Raw genomic sequence first — 26,938 nt, forward strand, 5'->3', positions numbered from 1 at the left:
AACAGGGACCTGTGTCCAACCTGATTACCTTGTATCTACCCCAGGGCTTAGAACAGTGCTTGGCGCATAGTAAGTGCTTAACAAATACCATCATTATCATTATTATTATTCCTAGGCCCACTCCTTCTTAACCATTTTATGATTTTAACTTTGCCAGTTTTTATTTTCTCCTGGCTGCAGGTTGGCAGGCAGTATTCAAAGCTCTCAATTTCAAATGAGAAATTATCCCCTAGACTGAAAGCTTGTTGCGTGTAGGGAGTGCGTCAGTCAATCAATCAGTGGTCTTCACTGAACACTTACTATGTGCAGAGCACTGAACAAAGCACTTGGGAGAGTACAATACCACAGAATTTGTAGGCACATACACCGCCCCTAATGAATTTACAGTCTAGCGGGATGAGCTACTAACTCTACTGTACTATACTGTCCCAAGTGCGTAGTATAGTGCTCTGCACACAGTATGTGCTCAATAAATATCACGGATGATGATGATGATAATCTCCGTAACTTCAACAGGAATGTTATTCCCCCCATTGGGGTACATCTGCATAGAGGGTAATGAGAGCAAGACGCAGGGAAAAATACTTTATCTTTCTTTCAAAGAAATAAAGACTTTCAAAGTCTTCTGACATTTATAATTGCTTCTGTTTACTCTCAATAAATTTCTTCATGATTTCATGGGTGAACTTTCATTAGACAAAGAAAAGACTGCAGCTTAACTGCAAACAGGAAGCTGTATTTTCAGGGTGTATTAGTCTACTCCATTTTCATTAAAAGAGGACACTGAAAAATGCAGTCTCAGGTGCATGTGAGTCATGAGTAACTTCATTCATTTGACTGTATTTATTGAGCACTTACTATGCACAAAGCACTGTAATAAGCACTTGAGAGAGTTCAATATAACAACAGACACATTCCCTGCCCACAACGAGATCAGTGTAGAGGGGGAGACAGACATTAATATAAATAAATAAATTCCATATTTATACAGATATATACATACTACACAACTACTCACACAAAACTCACATACTGCCCTTGATCAATTAGGTGCCAAAATGTAGAGAGCAGTAAAGAAATCAAACCAAAAACACTTTACAACCTGTGGCATCCACAACATGAAAGAAATCTGGAAGTCTTTTCACCAATGCTAACTGAATAATAATAATAATACTTGTTACATTCCTACCATCCTTCCCGTCTCACGAGCCCGCAACTTTGGTGTCATCCTTTACTCCACTCTCTCTTTCACCCCACACATCCAATCCGTCACCAAAACCTGCCGGTCTCATCGCCACAACATTGCCAAGATCCACCCTTTCCTCTCCACCCAAACCGCTACCTTGCTGGTTCAATCTCTCATCCTATCCCGACTAGATTACTGCATCAGCCTCCTTTCTAAACTCCCATCCTCCTGTCTCTCCCCGCTTCAGTCTATACTTCGCTCTGCTGCCTGGATTATCTTTGTACAGAAATGCTCTGGGCATGTCACTCCCCTCCTCAAAAATCTCCAGTGGTTACCTATCAACCTTCAAATCAAGCAAAAACTCCTCACTCTCTGCTTCAAGGCTCTCCATCACCTCACCCTCTCCTACCTCACCTCCGTTCTCTCCTTCTACAGCCCAGCCTACACACTCTGCTCCTCTGCCACTAGCCTCTGCACTGTGCCTGTCCTGCCATCAATCCCTGGTCCATGTCCTACCTCTGGCCTGGAATACCCTCCCTCCACACATCTGCCAAACCATCTCTCTTCCTCCCTTCCTCCCTTCAAAGCCCTACTGAGAGCTCACCTCCTCCAGGAGACCCTCCCAGACTGAGCCCCCCCTTTTCCTCTCCTCCTCCCCTCCCCATCGCCCCCCTCCCTCCCTCTGCCCTACCCCCTTCCTCTCCCCAAAGCACTTGTGTATATTTGTACATATGTATTACTCTATTTTATTAATGATGTGTAAATAGCTATAATTCTATTTATTTTGATGGTATTGACACCTGTCTACTTGTTTTGTTGTCTGACTCCTCCTTCTAGACTGTGAGCCCGTTGTTGGGTAGGGACCATCTCTACGTGTTGCCGATTTGTACTTCCCAAGCGCTTAGTACAGTGCTCTGCACACAGTAAGCACTCAATAAATACAATTGAATGACTGAATGAATAGTACATGCCAAGCACTGCACTGAGCTCTGGTAGATGCAAGACTGGACACAGTCAGTGTCCCAAATAGAGCTCACAGTCTAGGTAACAGGGAGTAGGATTTAATCCCTCTTTTACAGGTGAGAAACCTGAGGCACAGAGAATTTATGTGGCTTGCCCAAGATCACCGAGTAAAGAAGTGGCAGAGCCAGGGTTAGAATGGTATTTATTGAGCATTTACTGTGTGCAGAGAACTGTACTAAGTGCTTGGGAAACTAAACTATAACAGAATTGGAGATGTGATCCCTGCCCTCAAGGAACCTGCAGTCTACAGTCTAAATAGTCATTCAATTTTTCCATTCATTTAGAGTTACATATTAAAAGGGAAATCCAGAGACATGACCCAGGGACAATGAAAAACTAGATCAGATCATGTTTAAACACGATTCTAAAAGGGCTTGTTGCCCACCAGAGTGGGACTGGGGCTAGGAAGCAGGGGCCGAAAACAGGCATCGACAAAAAGGAAATTGCTTGAAATAATCCAATATTCTAAAATGGAAGTTCCAGAGTATTTGTCTCAAGGGCTTCAAGGCCAAGTGAACCCAATTAGAGAGCTAGGAGGTGGCTTTGACTGACTCTGCTCCATTGGAGCATTTAAAATAAAACACCTTGTGCTCAGTGCCAATCAGCAGTGGTTACTACAGAGTTATTGGGTTGAAGATGACGCTGCTGACGGCAAGGCTGTATCCATAAGCATTAGTGTCACAGGGAATACTAGTACCTTGGGGAGAGACTACAGCTACTCAGACTTTCCATATCACATTCCTTTCCTAAGCTGGTCCTTCGCATCACCTTGGGTGAAAAAAAGGAGCCTGAATTAAATATGTCCATGAGGGGAGAACAAGAGAGAGGGAGACAGCTTAAAGAAGGGGCCCAATTTGCATTGTTTGCCATATATTCCATTCCAGTTGACACAGTTCCAGGGTCTTGACTTGCTTTATGCCTCCAGAACCACTAAGTATTGTGTTTAGCATTTCTATCATCATTAATTTACTTATTCATTACTCTGCCACTCTGTTGACCCTCCCTTGGTGCCCCTTTCCACGGTACATTTGAGTTCTGCAGAGAATCAACTGCAGCTGCAGCAGTTCGATAGCAGTCATTTGGCTAGCAGTTGAAAAGTGATATAGGTTCAAACCTCTCCTTTACTATCGGGGTGATGATCTGAGCCATTTTCTGCTGCTGCTAAAATTTACTTAGTGTTTTACACAAGGCCAAAAGGAGTTTCTCCTAGTCCAGATTCAGGGCCATGAGTGCAGTGAAGAGAAAACCTATGGGAAGGCAGCAGCCGGAGGAGCGATTCAGAGACTCACTCTATGTCCCCATTTCCCCCAACTGTGAGCTTTTGATCCAACAAACCACGGAGAGGGATGGAGGGAACAGAAGGGGAAGGGCAGGGAGGAGCAGCCATCAGCGCTCGGAACAAAGTAAGCACTTAATAAATACCATCATTATTATTATTATCCCTCGAGCTTACCATCATCATCATCATCATCAATCGTATTTATTGAGCGCTTACTGTGTGCAGAGCACTGTACTAAGCGCTTGGGAAGTACAAGTTGGCAACACATAGAGACAGTCCCTACCCAACAGTGGGCTCACAGTCTAAAAGGGGGAGACAGAGAACAAAACCAAACATATTAACAAAATAAAATAAATAGAATAGATATGTACAAGTAAAATAAATAAATAAATAAGTAGAGTAATAAATATGTACAAACATATATACATATATACAGGTGCTGTGGGGAAGGGCAGGAGGTAAGATGGGGGGGATGGAGAGGGGAACGAGGGGGAGAGGAAGGAAGGGGCTCCGTCTGGGAAGGCCTCCTGGAGTAGGTGAGCTCTCAGTAGGGCCTTGAAGGGAGGAAGAGAGCTAGCTTGGCGGATGGGCAGAGGGAGGGCATTCCAGGCCCAGGGGATGACGGGCCTGCTTCTAATACCACATATTAGAAGCAGAAATAAATTCCCCCTTCCTTCCTTGCCCTGTTCTGTCCATGCTCTTGTCCTGTTCTCAATTCATACTGAGTTTCCCACCACAGTCCCTCTCTCTCCTCAAGAGCTCCAGAAACATCACTCTCACCAATCTTCAGGACGAGGGACTGGTAGAAGGCTCTTCAGCCATCAGTCGTATTTATTGAGGGCTTACTGTGTGCAGAGCACTGTACTAAGCGCTTGGGAGGGTACAAAATAACAATATAACAAATACATTCCCTGCCCACACCGAGCTTACAGTCAGAAGCTCTTCCATCTCCTGCCCATCCCTCAGCCTCCTTCTTCTGCCCTGGTTTCTTGGCACAAAATCAAATACAAAAACACTCTTCTATTCCTATTCTTCCTATAAATTCAGCCACAAACAGCACAGTGGATCCTTCTCAATGTTAAATGTCAGCATCCTGAGGAGAACAGCTTTCCCAAGAAGGTTCGCTTACCTGAGCCCTCTTCACTTGTTTCCTCTGCACCAGAGCCTCGGGTGACATCTGCCGGTCCTGTTGCCATGATATAGTCACTGAAATAAAGATACAAAAGGTCAGAAGTCATTTTGCTTTCTCTGAACACGCCAGTCAACTGACCCCACTCATTTTCCCTTTGAGTGGAGATTCCAAGACACTTTCTGATGACTGAAGAAAGGATTTGTTTCAAATATGTTTGACTGAAGCCAAATAGTCTTACTTTTCAAATCTAAAAATAGAGACAACTTAGTCTGCTACTTTGCAATAGACTTGGTGATAAGGAAGAAAGGAAGGTGTAGTCTGAGTTCCTGGGCTTGCCTCACAGAAGACCTAGAGCAAGGCCAAAGAGGGTTCCTGGGGTTGAGGAGACCAAGAACTCTGTTCATCTCTATTCTTCCTTGCCCAGACCTTCCTGCCCCAGCAGCAGGAGTGGAAGTGAAACAAAGACAATTCAGCCCCCAATCTGGGGTGCAATTGGCTAGCACTCTCACCTGCTGACCCATTGATCAGTCAGCCGATCAATCAAAAGTACTTACCTAGTGCTTACTGTGTGCACAGCAGTGTACTAAGTACTTGGGTGTGTAGTGGACTCATGGTTTCTGCTTCCTAAGCGATTGTTTGGACCTAGCCTCACCCACTCTACACCAAAATCAAATAATAATAATGACAGTATATTTTTATGGTATTTGTTTAGCACTTACTTTGTGCCAGGCACTGTACTAAGCACTGGGGTAGGTACAAGATAATCAGGTTGGACATGATCCATGTCCCACAGGGGGCTCACAGTCTTAATCCCCATTTTACAGATGAGGTAACTGAGGCAAAGAGAAGTGAAATGACTTGCCCAAAATCACACAGCAGACAAGTGTTAAGCACTTAGTACAGTGCTAAGTGCTTAGAACAGCGCTCTGCACACAGTAAGTGCTCAAAAAATATGACTGAATAAAAGTGGCAGAGCCGGGATTAGAACCCAGGTCTCAGGCCCGTACTCTATCCTCTAGGCCACATTGCTTCTCTGGTTTATAATAATGATGGTGATGGTACTTATTAAGTACACATTATGTGCCAAACACTGTGTTTAACACTGGGATAGATACAAAGTAATCAGATTGGACATAGTCCCTGTCTCGCTCAGGGCTCACGGTCTAAGGGAGAGGGAAAACAGAAGTTTAATCCCCTTTTCACAGCTTAAGAAACTGAGACCCAGGATGGTGAAGAAGCCTCTTTAGATATACTGTTCCCAGGATACTACCAAGCACTGGGACAGTGCTCTTCACCAAAAATTTAGGAGTTCAAGTTTCACATGCCCACAGATGCTTTTCACATGATAATCCTACCGCAGCTAATGCAAACAGATCAGAAAAATACCAAACGGAAAGCACGATAAAGTCACCCTTTAAGACAAATCCTACCAGTTTTATTAAGTTCAATAAAAAATAGAAAATCTGTCATAGTTGAACAATGGTGAAGGGCTACACTCAACATGTGACAACTGAATGAAGCCAGTGGACCTAATTCATTTTTGATTTGCTGAAATGAGTTTGTAGCTCCAGGCCTTAGAGCATCATGTCACCTTCTGGCCACTGATTATACAATAGTCCCCTGGCATTAAAACTCAAAGCTAAATCGAGCATTAAAAACCCCCGGTTTTCTGGTTCCCACTGCCACTTCTCTAAGTTTCAATGACTAGCTTTAGGAAACGGAAAATGTAACTCAAAGGAAAAAAATTCCCAGGTTCAGAGGATAAGGTCAGACAAGATTCAAATACCCAATTTGTAACCAGCCTCCTTCTTTATGGACCAAGAACAGTGACCATGGGCTACAACCCTAAAGGACCAATGGTCTTGTCTACAAAAGAGAAAGCTGATGAAGTCTGAGACGATTTCAAATTTTGTGTGCGTTTTAATGGTAACTAAAGGTATCTGATAGGTTAGCCAGTTGCAAGGTATGGAAATTTTCAACTAGTGCTTTCTATGTCCACAAGAGCAAAACAATTGCTTGGGGACATTCAGATAGGGTTCGATCTCCATAAGATGGAGTTTGAGCCTGATTTTTGTTTGTTTGTTTTTTTGTTAAGCACTTACTATGTGTCAGGCACTGTATTAAGCACCGGGATAGATACAAGATCATCAGGTCCCACATGGGGCTCACAGTTTAAGCAGGAGTGAAAACAGTTTTTGGATCCTTTACACTGTAAGCTCACTGTGGGCAGGAACCATATCTACTAACTCTGAGACATGGTACTCTCCCAAACACTTAATACAGTGCTCTGCACAAAATAATCATTCAATAAATATGACTGATTGACTCATTGACTGATTGATTAAATTCCTATTTTGCAGATGAGGGAACTGAGGCACAGATAAGTAACTTGCCCAAGGTCATACAGCAGACAAGCAGTGGAGCCAGGATTAGAGTTTGAGAGAATGATAGGGCTGTCAGAGGGTGCTGTTGATCTGTCAGTGCACCCTTCCTTGTCCATTGCCAGGCAGCCTGGAATCTGGGAAGTGCCCTGATGGCCTGGGCCCAAGGCCGGAGAAATCTAAAATGCAGTCTGTGATTCGGAAGGTGTGTAACCCAGGGTTCCTACAATTGGCTCAGTGAAATGAATGGCACCTTCTGTCCCCAAACAGATTTTTCTAAGGAGGCAGCAGGGTCTAGTAGAAAGAACACCACTCTGAGAGTCAGGAGACACGGACTCTAGTCCCAGCTCTGCTACTAGATTCCTGGGGACCTTGGGTACGTCACATCACCTTTCTGTGTCACCTTTCAGTTTTTTCATCTGTAAAATAGGGATACTATTACAACCTCTCCTTAACTCAAAAGGATGCTGTGTGGGAAAAATGAGGTGCGCAACGAAAAAGCAATAGCAAAAAAGGAAAACACTAGGCAAATTTTAGGTGTTCTTAGCAAAAAATTATCTCCAAGAAATGCTGGAGTCATGCAACTACGGCTATTCTGCAGTAAGTCCTTAGGGTAGATCATGTAGCCAAAATAGGGAGAAGCCCCAATGGAAAGCTCTTGTTCTTATCTCTGTTGGGAGTGGTGACAATTGACACCCTGAACCTGAGGGTGAGGCCGGGACATGCCGTGGGCAAAAAATGACACCTAAGAGCTTTGAGAAGCAATGTGACCTAGTGGAAAGATGACAGGCCTGGGAAACAGGAGAAGTGGGTTCTAATACCAGCTCTGTCATTGCCTGTTGTGTGACGTGGTGCTGGTCATATAATACCTCCGTGCCTCAGTTTTACCATCTGTGAGCCCCACATGGGACAGGGACTGTGTCTGACCTGATGGTATTGTATCTACCCCAGCACTTAGTACATTGATTGACATATTAACAAAAACTACAGTTATTATTGTTATTATTATTATTACTCTGTATTCATCTCCAGTCCCCTGAAATGGCAACAACAAATAAGTGGAAATTTTGATAATGAGTTTGTTTTACATAAACTTTCTTGGTGTTTCATAAGATTTCATTGTCAGAAATTTTTAACATTTTTAGCCAATTAATCAATCAATCAATAACATTTACTGAGTGCCTACTTTGCGCAGAGCACTACACTAAGCAGTTGAGAGAGTACAAAAGAGTCAGAAGGTACAATCCCTGCCCTCATGGGGCTTGCAGCGTAGCTAGAAAGACAGACATTTAATAGATTCCAATGTAATTTTGGAGATTAGTAATTTTGTAATTACTAACTAGTAGTTAGTAATTTTGGAGATTTGGAGATCTCAGATTAGTAGTTGAGAGCCTTGGACAAGTCACTTCTTTTAGCAACATAAAAAATAAACAATACCATTTCTGGGTCAGACTAAAATCTATCCACCTGAGTATTCGACCTCTAACAGTAGCAAAGGATGCTTGCGGAACTATGTGATACTTTCCTTGATGTTTCTGCTTGGAAAACCATTCTCAGTACAGTTGTCCAGGTTGTTAGAGGGATATCCCCCAACAGAAAACTGACCGTTTGAAAATCTCCCACCATCTGACCGCTTTATCCCTCTTCCCTTTTACCTGGCTATGAAAAATTGGAGAAGTGAAATCCAGATACAGCAGTGTCAGTGAGATTCATGTAAGCTCCCTGCTTGACTGTAAGCTCATTGTGGGCAGGGAACTTGTCTAACAACTCTGTTAAATTATTATACTGTACTTTCCCAAGCATTTATTACAGTGATCTGCACACCATAAGCGCTTGATAAATACAATTGATTGATTGGGCATGATGGCTAATCAGATAGGATTGCAAGACAATAAACTGGGTTCTGAGAGGCTAAACTCTTCCTAGAATTGCTGAAAGATTAATAAGGTGAGGGAAGCTACCCCATGGAAATATTCTCTGGAAACAGTTTCAGCCAGTCCAGGGAATATGCAACTGAGGCAGTTCCAGGTTTCTAAATCGTTATTACTTCTTAAAACAAGTTGACCAGTCAAGTCCAATTAGGTTATAAGGAATGTGGTTATCCAATGAAAATGAAAAAAAATTCATTTGGCGTGTATGGACAAGAACTGGTTGGAGCTGCCCCCAGTTGCACTGACAAGATTTATGCTGCCATGAAGCTAGGGCCTTATTTTCTCTCTCTGTAATAACTGATCTACCTGAAAAGAGTACTGGATGAACTCACTCATTATGGATGGAAAACCATGTGAACAACAGAATCTATGCATGATGTGATCCTAGTTACTATATTCAACCAACAGTTCTGCACATAGGAAATGTATTCCCGTTGTAGATCTTTAGAACAAATAAACAGCAAAATCAGTCTACAAGTGTCATTGAAACTTAAATGACTTTTAAAGTGGCAGATCAAAATAGGGGTTTATATTTAACCAAGGATGAGATTTCTAACCACATCTATGCTGTCTGGGCTCTAGTCAGTCAATATCACCCAAGAAAGAAATCCACTTAAGCTGGGAAATGTGTCTACCAACTCGGCTCTGCTGCACTCTCCCAAACACTTTGTACAGTGCTCTGCACAAACTAAGCGCTCAATAAATAGGACTGATTGACTTAAAGGAGTGGCAAAGTGCCCCACTTTGTTTTTTTACTGTTCTCTTAAGTGAACTTTATCCTGGCTAAAGAATCTTCCACTGCTGACTTTCTCCCCTTCGGCTGAGCCATTAGCCAGACTTGTGTGGGAGAGGGTCACAAGCACCCTTTACTTTTTAATGCTTAACTTCTCCCAGATCTGCAGGTAGACAACTCATCCCCCTTTCCTTTTAAGCTCTTCCATGAGCAATAGGAACCGTTTCCAGATGAAATAAAACAAACAATTCCTCTCCTAGCTCACTGGGTGAGGTTCCAAATGACTGTTAAAAAGCAAGGCGATCGAATGACACCTTCCACATGTTGCAGAAGGCTTCAGACACGTCCAGGCATAGAACTTACTTATCCCAGAAAAGCAGACAGATGAAACAGGAATCCATTCGGGAAATCTGCTGTACTACCCTATGCTTTCTGGGTCTAATAAAGGGGTCAGACTCTGGGCACCCTATTATACAAGAGAAACATGCTTGCTGTCTCTGTGGACTTCACTGGGCTTATTTAATCAACTTTTGGCTGTTCTTAATCACAGAAATATTCAGAGCCTGGCAAAAATATGGACATCTGATACTTAACGAGACAGAACAGGTCTAGGATATTAAGAGCTAAACCTAAACTATTCCCATCAGGGAAGAAGGGCAATTAATGATATATAGCAATTATTATTCATTCAGTGAACTCCAAGCCAGTTGACCTAACACCTTTGGCCCTCAAGTAGCTAACACTATCCAGATTCTTTTTGGAAGGTGTTCAGAGTGCAGACATTTTTTCAAGAATGTAATTGAAGGGGAAGCTAATTCTCTAACCAAACATCTACTTTTATATCAGAGAAACTATTGTAAAATCCCTCACAACAAGGGAATGTCAATGGCAAATTGACAGCTCAGTTCTATCATTTTCCAAAAATCATATTATTTGTAACAGGAAGAACTATACAACATATTAACTATCCCATATTCCATAGTGGTAAAAGGATAATAATAATAATAATGGCATTTATTAAGCGCTTACTATGTGCAACGCATAGAAGCGTCAACAAAAATAGAAATTGTTACACAGTGCCCCTAGAAAGAAATGATCTGACCCACTGGGCAGTCCAGTGACTTGTTCAGGATTACAGGGAAGTTAGAGATGGAACAAAATACATAAACCTAGTCTTGCCCACAGGGGCTCCCCTCCTCATGTCAACAGGCCAATCTCCCTGAAGTTTCATTCTCAGAAGAGGCAATTATTCTCCCTTTGAATTCCTTGGCAACCCCATTTAAAACTAGGCTACATTGGTCTACCCTTCACCCTTGCTACAGGAATAAATCTTGAATGAACTCTTCTCCCTAAGATTTAAAAATTCTCTCTTCAATCAGTTTGCATTATAGTCTTTCTTTCTGTTTTTATCCCTCAACTACTCGAAACTTGCAAATCTGCCCAGTTTCACAGCTGAATCAGTTGAGCCAACCAGAGGTCAAGAAACTTTTATGTAGGCCATGGATGAATCAGTGAATTAAAGCCTCCCATAGTAGACATACTTCTTGTTTCCTGCATATCCATCAGGGCTCTGGAAAAACATGGCAAACCTTAGAGCCAGATCTATTTGCAGAAAAAAATGAGATTCCCCCTTGAGAAATCTTTGTTGTAACATTTCAAACGGCAGCATAGAGTAAGAATGTATACTGGAGGTACTGAAGAGAGCCACTTCCCAGTAACAATGCTGCGGATGATGGCAAGGCTGGTTGTCAGAGCAGCGTGGGAAGTAGTGTGGCTTAGTGGAAAGAATACGGGCTTGGGAGTCAAAGGACCTGAGTTCTAATCAATCAAATAGTTATATTTATTGAGTGCTTACTATGTGCAAGAACACTGTACTAAGTGCTTGGAAGAGTACAATACAACAGAATTAGCAGACATGTCCCCTGCCCATAACGAGTTTACACCCTAGGGGACTAATCCCGGCTCTGCCACTTGTCTTCTATGTGATTTGCGCAAGTCACTTAACTTTTCTGTGCTTCAGTTACCTCATTTGTAAAGTGGGGATTAAGATTGTGATCCCCTTGTAGGACCTGAGCTGTGTCCAATATGATTAGCTTGTATCTACCCCAGCACTTAGTACAGTGCCTGGCACATAGTAAGTGCTTAATACCAAAAAAAAGGCATCCAGACTTTCTTGGAGTTGGAGCTAAGGGACTGAGGGGAAGAAAATAAAGGTAGCAGAAAAACCTCGTTTGGGAAACAATATTTCCCAGAAGCCTAAAGGCTTGCTTCCTCCCAGTCCCAGAATCCCTGAATCAAGGGGCTTTCAGGTCAGAAGACGGGACCATTAATTCCCTTTTTTTTGTCTGCCTCTAGACCATTGGGCTATAACCTTGGAGAATCTCTTTCATGTGAGAATGTGAAGCAGGACCAGGAATTTCCCTTTTGATCCTAATCCAATACCTACAACAGACCAGCTAACACTGCAGGTCCTTTAGCTCCTCATGTAAGTCTGTGGCTAAAGCCTCACAGTCTAACGATGGGTAAAACACTCAAGGTAGGCTAAGATTCTTTATCAAAGAGGAGAATATTCAGCCTATACTGTATGCATTTAAATAGTTCATTGCCCAGGGGTTTGGCTAAATCACAGTGAACCGAGCCATCAGCCAGTTGGCTTCAGAAAGCCCCTCATTTTCATGCCAATATTAGAGAAGCAGCATGGCCTAGTGGAAAGAGCATGGGACTGGGAATCAGAAGACCTGGGTTATAATCCTATCCACCTGCTGTGTGACCTTGTGCAATTCAATTAACTTCTCTGTGACTCAGTTCCTTGGTCTGCAAAATGGAGATTCAATACCTGTTCTCCCTCCTACTTAGACTGTGAGCCTCTTGTGGGACCTGATCATCTTGTATCTACCCCAGAACATAGTACAGTGCTTGGTACATAGTAAGCACTTAACAAATACCACAATTACTATGTTCTAAGTACTAGGGTAGATGAAAATAGATCAGACACAGCTCTCATGGGGTCTCAGTCTAGGGGGAGGGAGAACCCTATTTAAAGATGAGGAAACTGAGGCACAGAGAATTCAACTTACTTGCCAAAGGTCACACAGCAGACAAGTAATAAAACTGGGATTAGAATCCAGGTCTCCTGACTCCCAGTCCTATACTCCTTCCACAGGCCACTCTGCTTTTCCCTTGTGAGGGGGACAACGTCAGTCCATCCAGCAAGCAGCACGGCCCAGAGTCAGATATAGTTTTAAATCCACTTTTGAGAATGTTACCATGGTTACAGTTTCCAAACCTGTGCTAACTGTGGGAGGTTTGCACTTAACTCAGGGTCTGGGCTGCAGAAGTGGCAACAAACATTAGGGACCATTAGGAAGAGAAGCAGCATGGCCTAGTGGATAGTGCACAGGCCTGGGAGTCAGAAGGATCTGGGTTCTAATCCTAGTTCTGCCATATACCTGCTGTGTGACCTTGAGCAAATCAGTTAACTTCTCAGTGTTTCAATTACCTCATCTGTAAAATGGGGCTTAAGACCGGGAGCCCCATGTGGGACACGGACTTTATCCAGCCTGATTAACTTGTATCTATCTCCGCACTTAGAACAGGGCCTGACATATAGTAAGTGCTTAACGTGTACTATAAAAGCAAAAGTAACATTACATCTCAAACCATCACCAGATGCCAAAAAGCCCTCCTCCCTGGACAGAGATCTGAAATTAGATAACTGGGAAATGGTACTATCGATTCTATGATGTTGCCTGGGAGGCTGGGGTGCCCATCCTGGAGACCCCAGAGACACTTAACCAACACTGGAGCAGTTAACCAACACTGGAGCAGACCCTTCCGGCATCCTTGTGTCAAAAGGGGTTAGGATTCAAGCCTAACAAAGGCATGTCACCAGCCTTTACTAATTCATCTGTTGGCTCCTAGGATACAGTTTAGCCCCATTTTGCAGGGCCAGACACCCATGACTCAAAGAAATGATGTGATATTTTCACAGCTATATGTACGCATTCATTCATTCAATCGTATTTATTGAGCACTTACTGTGTGCAGAGCACTGTACTAAGTGCTTGGGAAATACAAGTCGGCAACATACTCTTTCCCAGACTGCTCCAGGGTTAGTGGGGAGACAGTGCTTGTGTCAGCTCAACTCACATCCTGGTGGGCAACTCAACCATGAACCTTTACTGTTCAGGGAGGAGAAGGAATGACAAGCCCTGTGGCAGTGACAAGTGGGAGAACGTGGGCATGGAGACTGGAGAGCAAAACTTTCCAAATGGTAATGAGCATTGACAGGATGCCCATGTCAATTCTGCCTATAGAGCCTGGTCACTCCATCAGCTGTCCAGCCACATGTCTGACCATGAGTTCTTTTCCCTTGCACTTCACCAGCAGACGTGCTTTTGAAAGCTGTCTAAATGTCAAAATCGATCTTGGCTAATTAAAAATGATCCCCCAAAGAGATATGTGACCTCTTCCTAACTTTAGTTTGGGGGGGGGGGAGAGAGAGAGAGAGAGAGAGAGATTGTGTGTGTGTGTGTGTGTGCGCGCATGGGAGGGGGAGGCGGGAAGGCAGGGATCTCATCAATCACACTGTGAAAACCAGAATGGGTCTCTGAATAAAACAGAAATGATTTCAGCAATGGGACCAGCGTTTAACAGTTACTTATGACTCGGAAAAACATTTGTTTTTATGGCACTGTGTGGCTCCGCTTGAAATGGCTTCAGCCTCTATACCAAATGAAAACATTCCAGGCAGACTAAGATCCTTAGTTGCATATTTATGAAGACTAAGATCCTTGATTGCATATTTGAAGAAGATTTGGAAGATTTACTACCATGCCTGCTATTTCATTTCTTGCATCTAAAAAACACTGAATCTTCTAAATGGGCCCCAGCTAGGGATTGGATGCTACCTCCAAGGGGCTTATAGAAGAGAATCATTCTTTCACCAACTCTGAACTTCTTGTTGTTGAAGCAGATATCTCAAAGGACAGCAAACTTTTGTTGACTCTTTTTTCTTCTCTTCTTTCAACAATTAGCCTCCATTGTTAGCTAACAGGAGAAAAAGATGTTGGTGTCTACCAGCTATACATGTGCTTGGCACATGTGCAAAAATAAAAAGCAAAATGGAACACCATTCCCTTCATACAGTAAGATGACAGTAGTGTGGATTTAGATGAGCTAAGCAAACACTGAGAACCCCTCTAGACTGTAAGCTCATTGTGGGCAGGGAATGTGTCTTTCTATACTGTAGTCTCCCAAACGCTTAGTATAGTGCTCTGCACACAGTAAGTGCTCAATAAATATAACTGATTGACTGATAAAAATATGGAATCCTATCAGCCAAACTTATCACAGAGAAGGCAAAGTCTCTTTATTTGTGGTATTTGTTAAGCACTTACTATATGTGCCAGGCACTGTACTAAGCCCTGGGATAGATACAAGCTAATCAAGTTGGACATAGTTCCTGTCCCATGTGGAGCTCACAGTCTTAATCTCCATTTTACAGATGAGGAAACTGAGGCACAGAGAAGTTAAATGACTTTCCCAAAGTCACCCAGCAAACAAGTGGCAGAGGCAGATTAGAACTCAGATCCTCTGACTCTCAGGCCCGGACTCCTTCCACTAGGCCACACTACTTCTCTTTCTTCATGAATTTCTCTTCAGACCTAAAATAGACTTACTGGAGCAATTTTTCACACAGACTCATCGGTCCAACTTTTCTTTTGGTGGTGGGTGGAATTCTTCAACCTTAATGAGGCTGTTCCAGGGAGTTGCAGCTGCTGCTCCTGGTCTGAGCCAAGAGCACATGCTATACATTTACAAACTTTCTCTTTTTCATTTCTACCTTCTTTCCAGCTTAAGTGTATAGCAAGAATGCCATATTTGCAGTTGTTCCTTTTATCGTGCCTGCACGTATGTGCTGGAGTGATGGCGAGAACGAGAGTTGGAAAGGAAAGGAGAAGTGTGTGTGCGCATGTGTGTGTGATAATAATAATAATAATGATGGCATTTATTAAGCGCTTACTATGTGCAAAGCACTGTACTAAGCGCTGGGGAGGTTACAAGGTCATCAGGTTGTCCCATGTGGGGGCTCACAGTCTTAATCCCCATTTTACAGATGCGGTAACTGAGGCCCAGAGCAGTGAAGTGACTTGCCCAAAGTCACACAGCTGACAATTGGTGGAGCCGGGATTTGAACCCATGACCTCTGACTCCAAAGCCCGAGCTCTTTCCACTGCGCCACGCTGCTTCTCTTATGTTGTGATGTATGTTGTGTCCTGACTATTCAGTAACCTCCCCTGTAATATTTGTCTTTATGAACTAGAAAGGTAACAGATGTACAATGTGGGCATAGTTACTGTCAGCATCACAACTACAATCAGAGACTGAAAAATCGATTGACATATTTAAGGGACAAGAGCTGATAAACATTTGAAAACCTCATAACAGACCTTAGATTTGTCCGCTTCTCACAGAGGAAGCTATTTATTGAACACCTACTGGGTGCAAAGCACTGTACCAGATGCTTGGAGAACATACAAAAGGAGTTCAAGATGTGACCCCTGCCCTCATGGAGCTTATAGGGTAATGGGGAAGATACACAGAAATAAATTGACAAATATAAATTGGTTAAGAGTGAGATCACACATAAATAATAAGAAAAATAGAAAAGTCATTATCAAATAGCTAAGACTGCTGACATGGATGGGAGGAGGGCAACATTGGGATGGAGGGAAATTGTCATGATGCTACTGTACTCACTTTTTTAAGCCCTGTTTTCATTTTTAATTCATAGGCCCAGATTCAATCAGTGCTTCTTTCTCCCCACAATATCACCTCCTGCCTGATTTTTTCCTCTCTGAACTGATCACTTCCAGCCCTGGTTCCATTGCTCATGGGATATCTCACCCAGCACGGGGCCGCCACTCCTTTCCCTCCTTTCTAGTTCTTGCCCGTTCTCAGATGGCAGGTTCCACCCCAAAGACCCATGCCTGAGCCATGACTGACCTGGGGACTCATTTGTGGATCCCAGAACCACTATAATGGCAGGAATGGAAACATTGTTTTTTCAGGAATACTAGACTCTTGGGCTGTTAAATCAAGTGGGGATGAAACAGGGATTGAGAAGGAGTGTGTCCTAATGGATAAAGCATAGGCCTGGGAGTAAGAGAACCTAGGTTCTAATCCCAGGTCCACTGCTTATCTGCTGTGTGACCTTGGGCAAGTCACTTCACTTCTCTGTGCCTCCGTTATCTCATCTATAAAATGGAGATTAAGACTGTGATCCCACAGGGGACATGGACTATGTCCAACCTGATTATTCTGTATCTAACCCAGTGCTTAGAACAGTGCCTGGCATATAGTAAGTGCTTAGTAAATACTGTTAAAAAACCCCAAAATTATTGTAGATAATAATAATTCACATGGTGTTAGTTCATTTGCACACAAATGGGGCTCTTATTCTGGAGCTTTGTTCCCAAGTATTCGCTTCCTCACACTCATCTCTTCCCACAACTAACATGCACAGACCTGTGTGCCTGACTGCTAGCCAGTGTTTTGTTTCTAATTGCTGAATTCAGTTAACAGCAGTAATAATAAGGTCCTCAGATGCCAATTTACATACTCATAAATAAACCCACTTCATTAGGCCAACCTTTTTTTTTAAATGGTAGTTGTTAAGTGCTTTCTATGTGCCAGGCAATGTACAAAGCACCGGAGTCGATACAAGATAATCAGGTTGGACACAGTCCATGTCCCACATGGGCCTCACAGTCTTAATTGCCATTTTACAGGTGAGGTAATTAAGGCACAGAGAAATTAACTGGACTTGCCCAAGGTCCCACATCAGATGAGTAGCAGGGCCGGGATTAGAACCCAAGTCCTCTGACACCCAGGCCTGTGCTCTTTCCACTAGGCCACGCTGCTTCTCTTAGTGAACTAAACTGGTCTGCTGAGTTCACTACCCTGCAGCCCAAGAAACCACAATCTGACATTTGGGCCCATTGAGAACCTCATCAAAGCAACTTACCCGAGTTTGGGCTCTTGCCCAGTGACAATTAGTCTGGAGAGAGGGGAGAGAAGAGGTCAGCTGGTAAAAGCAGGAGGAGAAAATGAGCAAGAGGGTGAAAGAAAGTGAAAGAATGCCACAACTCTGTATTTAATAGCCCACAGTGATCTTGGGGGAACCAGCATTCATTCATTCAATTGTGTTTATAGAATGCTTACTGTGTGTGGAGCACTGTAGTAAACTCTTGGGAGAGTACAGTACAAGAATAAACAGGCACGTTCCCTGCCCACAATAAGCTTACAGGGGGAGGGAACAGACAGACATTACTATAAATTACAGATATGTACAAAAGTGCTGTGGGGCTGGGAGGGGGGGATGAATAAAGGGAGCAGGTCAGGGTGATGCAGAAGAGAGTGGGAAAAGAGGAAATGAGGGCCTAGTCAGGGATGGCCTCTTGGAGGAGATGTGCCTTCTTACTGAAGGGGGAAAGAGTAAACTGTCAGTCAGATTTGAGGAGGGAGGGTGTTTCAGGCCAGAGTCAGGACATGGGCGAGGGGTCGGCGGTGAGACAGACGAGATCTAGGAACAGTGAAAAGGTTAGCATTAGAGTAATGAAGTGTGTGGGCACCAGTTTTGCACAAGTCCCCAAATGGGCATCCCATCTGTTTGCATTTTTTTCTGAAATAATTCACTCTTTCCTTCTCTGCCTCCTCTAGATCACTGTGCTGCTTCCCTGGGATGAGAACCAGCAACCAGAGCCAGTGCCGAGGGCAGGGACCCCTACCCTTTGGACTTCACCAGAACATGGTAGGGACTAGATTCCAAGACCTCTTTAAGTGCAAGTTAAAATGGTTATTTTTTTGAAGAGGAACCTCTCATACCCTGCAGCAAAGGGAAAGAAAGAAGAACCTCTATCTGCTAATCGGGAGAAGGCTGATGTAGCCTAGGAAACATATTCCCTAATTGTTTTCCTTTGAAATTGGTACTTGGTACCTGTTGGAAAAGGAAAATGATTGGGAAGCAAGTCTGTCAGTCCTCAGCAAAAACCTAGTTCAAGTACTCTACGTAATTCTTGGGGGTAGGTAGGGGAAACATAAAAATACAGTGGGAATCTGTGTTTTCATTATCATCTTCTTCCGCTGATCATTGGACCAGAGCCCCACTGAGGCACCAAAATCAAATTTGTTTCCTCCCTCAGACTGCATTTCTCCTTTTACACATTCCAGTGTTGTCTCTTGTTCTGCATGATTAATACTCACCAAATTCCCCTGCATTTCTAGTTAAGCTGAAAACAGTCCAATTCCTTTCATTTCCTTCTGGCCAGGAAAAGGACTAGGGAATCAGAAAAAAAAAGTAACTGTTTTTGTCCAAAAGAAAATGGATCTGTTCTCCTGATTTCCAATTCATAAAGAAAGCTGGGAAACCCATCATTCTTCAGGGTAGGCTCCTTGAAGGCAAAAATCATGTCTTCTAATTCTATTGTACTCTCCTATGCACTCAGAAAAGTGCTTTGCACACAGTAGGCACTCAATGAATAAACACTGCTTTCCTAATTCATGGACTGAGTGAGGGTGAACTGGAACCAAATGTGTGTCACGTCATGCATTACACGGTCACAGTAAGGTCATCAAAAACCAGGTTATATTTAGCCAAATCCTACAGCTGAGATGAGGTTCACCAGGTAGAATCTTGGCAGTCATCCTGCCAGCCTGGGTAAGGCAAGACACTCTCTTGTCCAACCCGGCAAGAGTTGGTGAGCAATGATGTCCAACTGTATTCCTCTACACTGTAAGCTTATTGTGGGCAGGGAACGTGTCTCCTGACTCTGTTATGTTATACTCTCTAAAGCGCTTAGTACAGTGCTCTTCACACATTCACGCAGTAAGAAAACAAAAAATAAGATTGATGGATTGATGGATTATTCCAATTTCTCCTAAAATAGGTTGAGATACACCAGATTTCATGGGCACAGCTCCCTGAACCTGGGATTTTAGACCAGGGCAGAGGCTGCAACCATTTGTTCCTTCCCTCATTTGGAGCTCCGCCTGCAGAACACAACAGGCCAATTATACACAGCGAGGTGTTAATCAGCAATCGGAGCCAAGAAGCCTGATGATTCTTTAACAGGACTGAAGCATGGACTAGATGGTTGTAAACAATCCTTTGAGACAAGGACAACACTGCCTCATTCCCTGCACACTAAGGACAGGACAGGAGCAGAGAAGGACCCTGGTGTCCTTGGTGTCCCTGTGCAAAGCCCTGTACTGAATCTGGAGAATGAAGTCTAAAGAAGATGAATATAGCCTTCAGTTAGAGAAACACAAGAATTGTTTCCAAGAACTCCTTCGGTAATGTTTTAATGCCCATCAGGAAGTCTGGACCGCAGAGATATTCAATTTCGTCAGCAAGTAGCCATTCAGATACTCTCTCTCTGGGGAACCCAGCCCCCTCAGTCCCTGGTGCCTGTTGCTTCTCCTACAGCACAGGCCTTGAGAACTGTATGAGCCAGAGCTCCGGAAAAAGGAGCTTCCTGGAGAATGAGGCTGTTGGAATGCTTTCCTGATGAGCTGCGCTGAGGTTCAAGAACTCGGACAACTTTTCCTGACAGCTCCGCAGCCTTCCCAGCATAAGCATAAGGGAGTCTAATAGAAAGCAGCTGGACCACTGTTTTTTTTTTCATGCCCCCAGCCCCCATTCATAGAAAGGCGGAAATGCCTTTCATAGATTCAAAGGGACTCGGGCTCTAATTGGGGCAGAAGCCAAAGCCGGGCTGAGATGTGCTTTGGCTGCCGCGTAAACTCCATGTGGAAACACACGTTGGTAATATTCGAACTCCCCAACAAATGCCTCTTTATGAGGGAACGGGGTTGCCGCTCTCTGGAGCTAATCATCGGCTGGAGGCATTCTACCGTTGAAAATGTCTCCGCAAGCCGCCCCAGTACAAAAGGTCCTTTGCTCAGCTGCTCTGAGGTGTTTTTCCCTCAGGAGAAAGACCAGTGTGTACACTCCTCCAGCCTTCCCTACCTGCCATCCTGGGGGATGACACAGCACTGACACAGCACTTGGTTGACACCAAAGAATTTGATAATCACATTGAGGAAATCACTACACACAGAAGATTAATAAAGAGCTGTTGACCATGTTGAAGTCCAAGAACTATACATGACTAGCCCAAGGACCGTGACTAGCCCAGGGGCAGGGCCAGATTTGACGAGGAGCTTCTCAATCAATCAATCATATTTACTAAGTGCTTACTGTGTGTAGAGCACCGTACTAAACACTTGGGAGAGTACAATATAACTGAGTTGGTAAACCTGGGAGTCAGGTCTACTATTTATTTATTTACATTAATGTCTGTCTCCCCCGCTAGACTGTAAGCTCATTTTGGGCAGGGAATGTGTCTGCTTATTGTTATATTGTATGCTCCCAAGCCTTAGTACAGTGCTTTGCATACAAAAAGTGCTCAATAAATACAATTGAATGAGTGAATGAATGAAAGGTTGGGCTCTAATCCCAGCTCCGCTGTTTGTTGGCTTTGTGACCTTGGGCACGTCACTTCATTTCTCTGGGCCTCAGCTACTTCATCTGTAGAAAGCAATTAAGAAGCGCTCAATAAATACGACTGAATGAATGAATGGTTGTGAGCCCCATGTGGGACAAGGACTGCAACCAACCTGATTATCTTGTATCTACCCTAGCACTTCGTTCAGTTCCTGGAACATAGTAAGCGCTTAATAAATATCATTTTTTTTAAAAAAATAGACCTATTCTCTGCCCACCACAGTTTCAGTCCTCTCAGACTACTGGCCTCTCTATCCCAGCCAAAGGAAGCCCCAAATAGAATAAAATACACATTGTGGTGCCTGGTTCCACCCTTCTGTTGTGTTTTCCTGCACAAGACCATCCCAAAAGGGCAATGGGAACAAGGAGACAGACTCAATTGGCTTTCAAGTCAAATTGGGGGACAAGAAACAGGCTGGGGGACTGGGTAGGGCAGCATGAAATACTCTCATTAGCAGCCACCCGTGTAGGCCCCACCCCTTTGTCCTGCTCTGGCCCGTTTCCCAGTCATGTTGTAGTTCAGGTCACCTAACTGGCTGGCAGCACCACACCTTGAAGAAGTGAGCTGGCCGCTGACTCTGGCTTCCCCCACACCAACTGCTGCTGGGGCTGAGGCTATCAAGCTTCCCCAGAAGGGCGCCTCTCTCAGTCCCAGAGGGGAGTGTGAGAAGAGGGATACGATAATAATAATAATAATTATTATTAGGGTACTTGTTTAGTGCTTGCTATATGCCAAGCACTGTTCTAAGTGCTGGGGTAGATACAAGTTAAGAAGGTTGGACATCTAACCCACTTGGGCCTCACACTCTTAATCCTCATTTTACAGAGGAGGTAACTGAGGCCCAGAGAGGTTAAGTGATTTGCCCAAGGTCACACAGCAGGCATATGGCAGAACCAGGATTAGAACCCAGGCCCTTCTGACTCCCAAGCCTGTGCTCTATCTGCTAAGCCACATTGCTTCTTCGATCAACTTCTGACACTGTGGTTCGCACAGACATGGTGATGGGGCTGCTTCCTTCTGCCCATTCTCCAAGTTCTGCTCACAGGTTCAGCTGCCAAACCCAGGTTGATACTGACCAAAGCTGAAGATATCTCATTGGTACCAACATCCATCCTAAGCACTTACATATCCCCCAGGTTCTTCTACAATGGAGGTTTTCCACTACACTTCTGGGTTAAGTTTTTCTTAGTGCATGACAAGAACGCCAGCCCCATGTTATAGGACCAATCGATTAAATGGAGAAGCAGTGTGGCTCAGTGGAAAGAGCACGGGCTTTGGAGTCAGAGGTCATGGATTCAAATCCCAGCTCCTCCAACTGTCAGCTGTGTGACTTTGGGCAAATCACTTAATTTCTCTGTGCCTCAGTTACCTCATCTGTAAAGTAGGGATTAAGACTGTGAGCCCCCCATGGGACAACCTGATCACCTTGTAACCTCCCCAGTGCTTAGAACAGTGCTTTGCACATAGTAAGTGCTTAATAATAATAATAATAATAGCATTTGTAAATAGCATTTACATTTACATTTTACATTTACATTTTACATTTACATTTCACATTTACATTTTACATTTACATTTTAGCATTTGTAAATAGCATTTAATAAGTGCTATGATTATTATTTATTACTATAAGCCATAAAACCCATAAAAATATCAATCAATAAGTGGTATTTATTGAGCTCCTACTTTGTGCAGAACACTACTAACTGCTTAGGAGAGTTCAAAATAACAATGAGATTACAGTCTAGAGGAGGAAACAGACATTAATGTAAATAAATAAATTTTGTATATGTACATAAGTGCTGTGGGGCTGAGGGTGTTGGTAAATGAAGGGTGAAAATACAACTGCAAAGGTGACTCACGCACAAGGGAGTGGGAGAAGAGATGAAGGCTGAGTCGGGGAAGATCTTCTGCGGATATGTGCTTTTAATGAGGCTTTGAAGGAGGCAAGATAAGAAGAGGGAGGACATTCCAGGCCAGAGGCAGGATGTGAGCGAGGGGTTCGTGGTGAGATGGAAGAGATCGAGGTACAGTGAGTAGGTTAGCATTAGAGGAGTCAAAGGCTGGGCTGTAGTAAGAAATCAGGGAGGTGAGGTAGGAAAAGGCAAGGTGATTGAGTGCTGTAAAACTGATGGTAAGAAATTTCTGTTTAATGCAGAGGTGAATGGACAACCACAGTAAGTTCTTGAGGAGTGGGGAAACATGGACCGAATGATTTTGTAGAAAAACGATCTGGGCAACAGAGTGAGTTATGGACAGGAGAGACGGGGACAGAGAGCAAGGAGGCTGATGCAGTAATCAAGGCGGGAAACAATAAGTGTTTGGATTAACGTGGTAGTAGTTTAGACACAGAGGAAAGGGTAGATTTTAGGAATGTTGTGAATGTTGAACCAACAGGGTTTGGTGACCGATTTAATTTGTGGGTTGAATGAAAGAGGTGAGTCGATGCCTGCCCACGGGGAATTTACAGACTAGAGGAGGAGACAGATTTAAAGTAAATTACCAATGGATATGTACATAAATGCTGAGGGAGTAGTGAGAATCAAAGTGTTTAAAGGGTACGGACCCAAGTGAGTAGGAGGCACAGAAGGAAGGGCTAATAGGGGAAATGAGGGCTTATCCAGGAAGGCCTCTTGGAGGAGGGAGGACTGGGTGTATATCCATCTATTTGCTCAACTTATTTATTAACCCATCTATCATTCCTTAATCTTACTACCACTTGTATCATTGCTTTTCCTCCTGCTCTTACTAATTTTAAATAATGTGGGCCTGCCTGTATTCTCCATTAGAAGGAAAGTTTCTTAAGCATGAGGAACCTGTCTTTTACCTAAACTGTAACTCTCCCAAATACCTAGTGTGGTACTCTGCACAGTAAGCACTCAATAAATACCACTAATTGGTTGTTTCACTGAACATTATCTGAATCACTCAATCACGTATTGAGCATTTACTCTGTGCCAAGCTCTGTACTGAGCACTTGGAAGAGTACAATACAGTTGGTAGATATGATCCCTGCCCTCCAGAAGCTTACAATCTAGTGGGGGAGACACATTAAAATAAATTATAGGTAGGGAGAAGCAAAAGAGTTTAGAGATGTGTACATAAGTGCTTTGGGGTTTAGGCGTGTACCCAAGTGCTTAGGTCATGTAGGAGTGCTGGAGTAAGACATCTGAAATGTCTAATCTCAACACACCTCTAGATGGGCACTGAAGAACAGTCATCCACATCACTTACTGAGCACACACTTTATGCCCCGGCCTGGCCCTAAGGGGAGTTTTCCAAAGCACAAAGCCTGCTCAAGAAGCTGACAGTCTAATGGGGAAGTCGGGCCAAGCACAAGTCGAGCAAGTGAAGAAGCATAAAAGACAAATGGGAGAAATATGCCAAGAAACAGCAGAGCCACAAATGCACAAACCCATGCAGCCACAATGCCCAGAGTACTGCTCAAGGGTTAGGGGTTAGTGCCGTAATTGGTCGGTGGGTGGGAAAGAAGGCTTAATTTGGCTGGTCAGTGGAGTAATCCTGATCTGCCACCATAGGTCGGGTCACCAGAAAACAAGGGCAAACTTCACTTGCCAGGAACGCTCCTCAGCTCCCTTTTCAGTAATGTGACCTAGGCTAATCTTGAGGTTGTTTGCACTTGCTCTGTAAACAGAACCTGCCAAAACGGCAGAGATATTCCCTAATGCAGGCCTCCCCCACTGCACCCCTGACGCACCCTCAGCAAGTTCAACTGCTGTCAGAGGCAAACAACAGGAAATGGCAAATTACTATCTTTGAGCAGCAGACAGTCCTCATCCTCGGGGAGAAATGCCAGAGATGTTATGCAGGCAAAACTCAAGCTGGCCTTGGATTCTCCATGTGAGCTTTTAAAAGTGGAATAATTATGTCCAACTGGCCCCCAGTCTCCTGTCACATCAGTGGATCGCCTAGCCTTTCATTGTGGACACTAACAATCTGCTTCTGGCTAAATCCCATCCTGACTGTATTACTGCATCAGCCTCCTTTCTGATCTCCCATCCTCCTGTCTCTCCCCACTTCAGTCTATACTTCACTCTGCTGCCTGGATTATCTTTGTATAGAAACGCTCCGGGCATGTCACTCACCTCCTCAAAAATCTCCAGTGGTTGCCTATCAACCTGCGAATCAAGCAAAAACTCCTCACTCTTGGCTTCAAAGCTCTCCATCACCTCACCCCTTCCTACCTCACCTCCCTTCTCTCCTTCTACAGCCCAGCCCGCACATTCTACTCTTCTGCCGCTAACCTCTTCACTGTGCCTCGTTCTCGCTTGTCCTGCCGTCGACCTCTCGTCCATGTCCTACCTCTGGCCTGAAACGCTCTCCCTCCACACATCCACCAAACTAGCTCTCTTCCTCCCTTCAAAGCCCTACTGAGAGCTCACCTCCTCCAGACTGAGCCCCCCTTTTGCTCTTCTCCTCCTCCCCTCCCCATCGCCCCTACTCCCTCCTTCTGCTCTACCCCCTTCCCTACCCCATAGCACTTGTGTATATTTGTACATATTTATTACTCTATTTTATTAATGTGTATATATCTATAATTCTATTTATCTATTTTTGATGCTATTGATGCCTGTCTACTTGTTTTGTTTTGTTGTCTGTCTCCCCCTTCTAGACTGTGAGCCCGTTGTTGGGTAGCGATTGTCTCTATCTGTTGCCAAATTGTACTTTCCAAGCACTTAGTACAGTGCTCTGCACACAGTAAGCACTCAGTAAGTACGATTGAATGAATGAATGAATGAATGAATGAATAAAAAATCCCCCGCAAAATGAAAGTCCACGAAAAGAGGTTCTGTGAAAAGCAGCATGGCGTAGTGGATAATGATAATAATAATAATAATAATAATTCTAGAATTTGTAAGCACTTACTATGTGCCAGGCACTGTACTAAGTGCTGGGGCAGATACAAGTAAATCAGGTTGGATACAGTTACTATCCCACGTGGGGCTCAAGTGGCAGAGCTGGGATTAGAACCCATAACCTTCTGACCCCCGGGCCCATGCTGTATCCACTATACCATGCTGCTTCTCATAGATACAGCACAGATAGATAGAGCACAGGCCTGGGAGTCAGAAGGTCATGGGTTCTAATTCTAATCCTGGTTACACCACTTGTCTGCTCTGTGACCTTGGGCAAGTCACTTCACTTCTCTGGGCCTCAGTTACCTCATCTGTAAAATGGGGCTTGAGACTGTGAGCCCCATGTGGGACAGGCACTGTGTCCAACCTGATTTGCTTGTATCTACCCCGGCACTTAGAACCGTGCCTGGCACATGGTACGCACTTAACAAATACCACAATTATTATTATTATTCTAAAAAAAAACAGAGTGCAATGAAACTTCAGTCCAATCAAGTGAGTGTGTGTGTTTGTGTGTGTGTGTGTGAGTGTACACAAGATTCCACTAGAACAAAAGTTCTGAAGCATACTGCACATAGGGTGTGACTGAGGTTTTTTTATAACCTCTCCAACCAGCCCTTTATCCCTCCATTGACGGGTTGAATAATACGTGGGTAAAAGAAAAAGAGAGAGGAAAAAAGACAAGATTGAATTTTGCTTGGCTGGCTGGATTCCTCTGACTCTGATAGGTATTTCTTGGGCTTAGATTCTGACGGGCACCGAGGAAGGGAAAGAAGTTGACTGAATCTGCAGTGTTCAGCAGACAAATTGAGAGCTATTGGGGCAG

At 43.8% G+C, this 26,938-nt stretch overlaps 1 protein-coding gene across 1 annotated transcript in view; it reads right to left on the reverse strand.

The window, feature by feature from the left end:
- Positions 1 to 26,938, reverse strand: part of LOC119929538 (acrosomal protein KIAA1210-like) — a 131,413-nt gene that overhangs the window by 39,263 nt on the left and 65,212 nt on the right. The window contains exon 4 of the mRNA XM_038747711.1: positions 4,618 to 4,694. Within this exon, the coding sequence (XP_038603639.1) occupies positions 4,618 to 4,694 (77 nt within the window). The remainder of the gene's footprint in view (positions 1 to 4,617; positions 4,695 to 26,938) is intronic.

This window comes from Tachyglossus aculeatus, chromosome 6, assembly GCF_015852505.1.
Source record: "Tachyglossus aculeatus isolate mTacAcu1 chromosome 6, mTacAcu1.pri, whole genome shotgun sequence".
Taxonomy (NCBI): domain Eukaryota; kingdom Metazoa; phylum Chordata; class Mammalia; order Monotremata; family Tachyglossidae; genus Tachyglossus; species Tachyglossus aculeatus.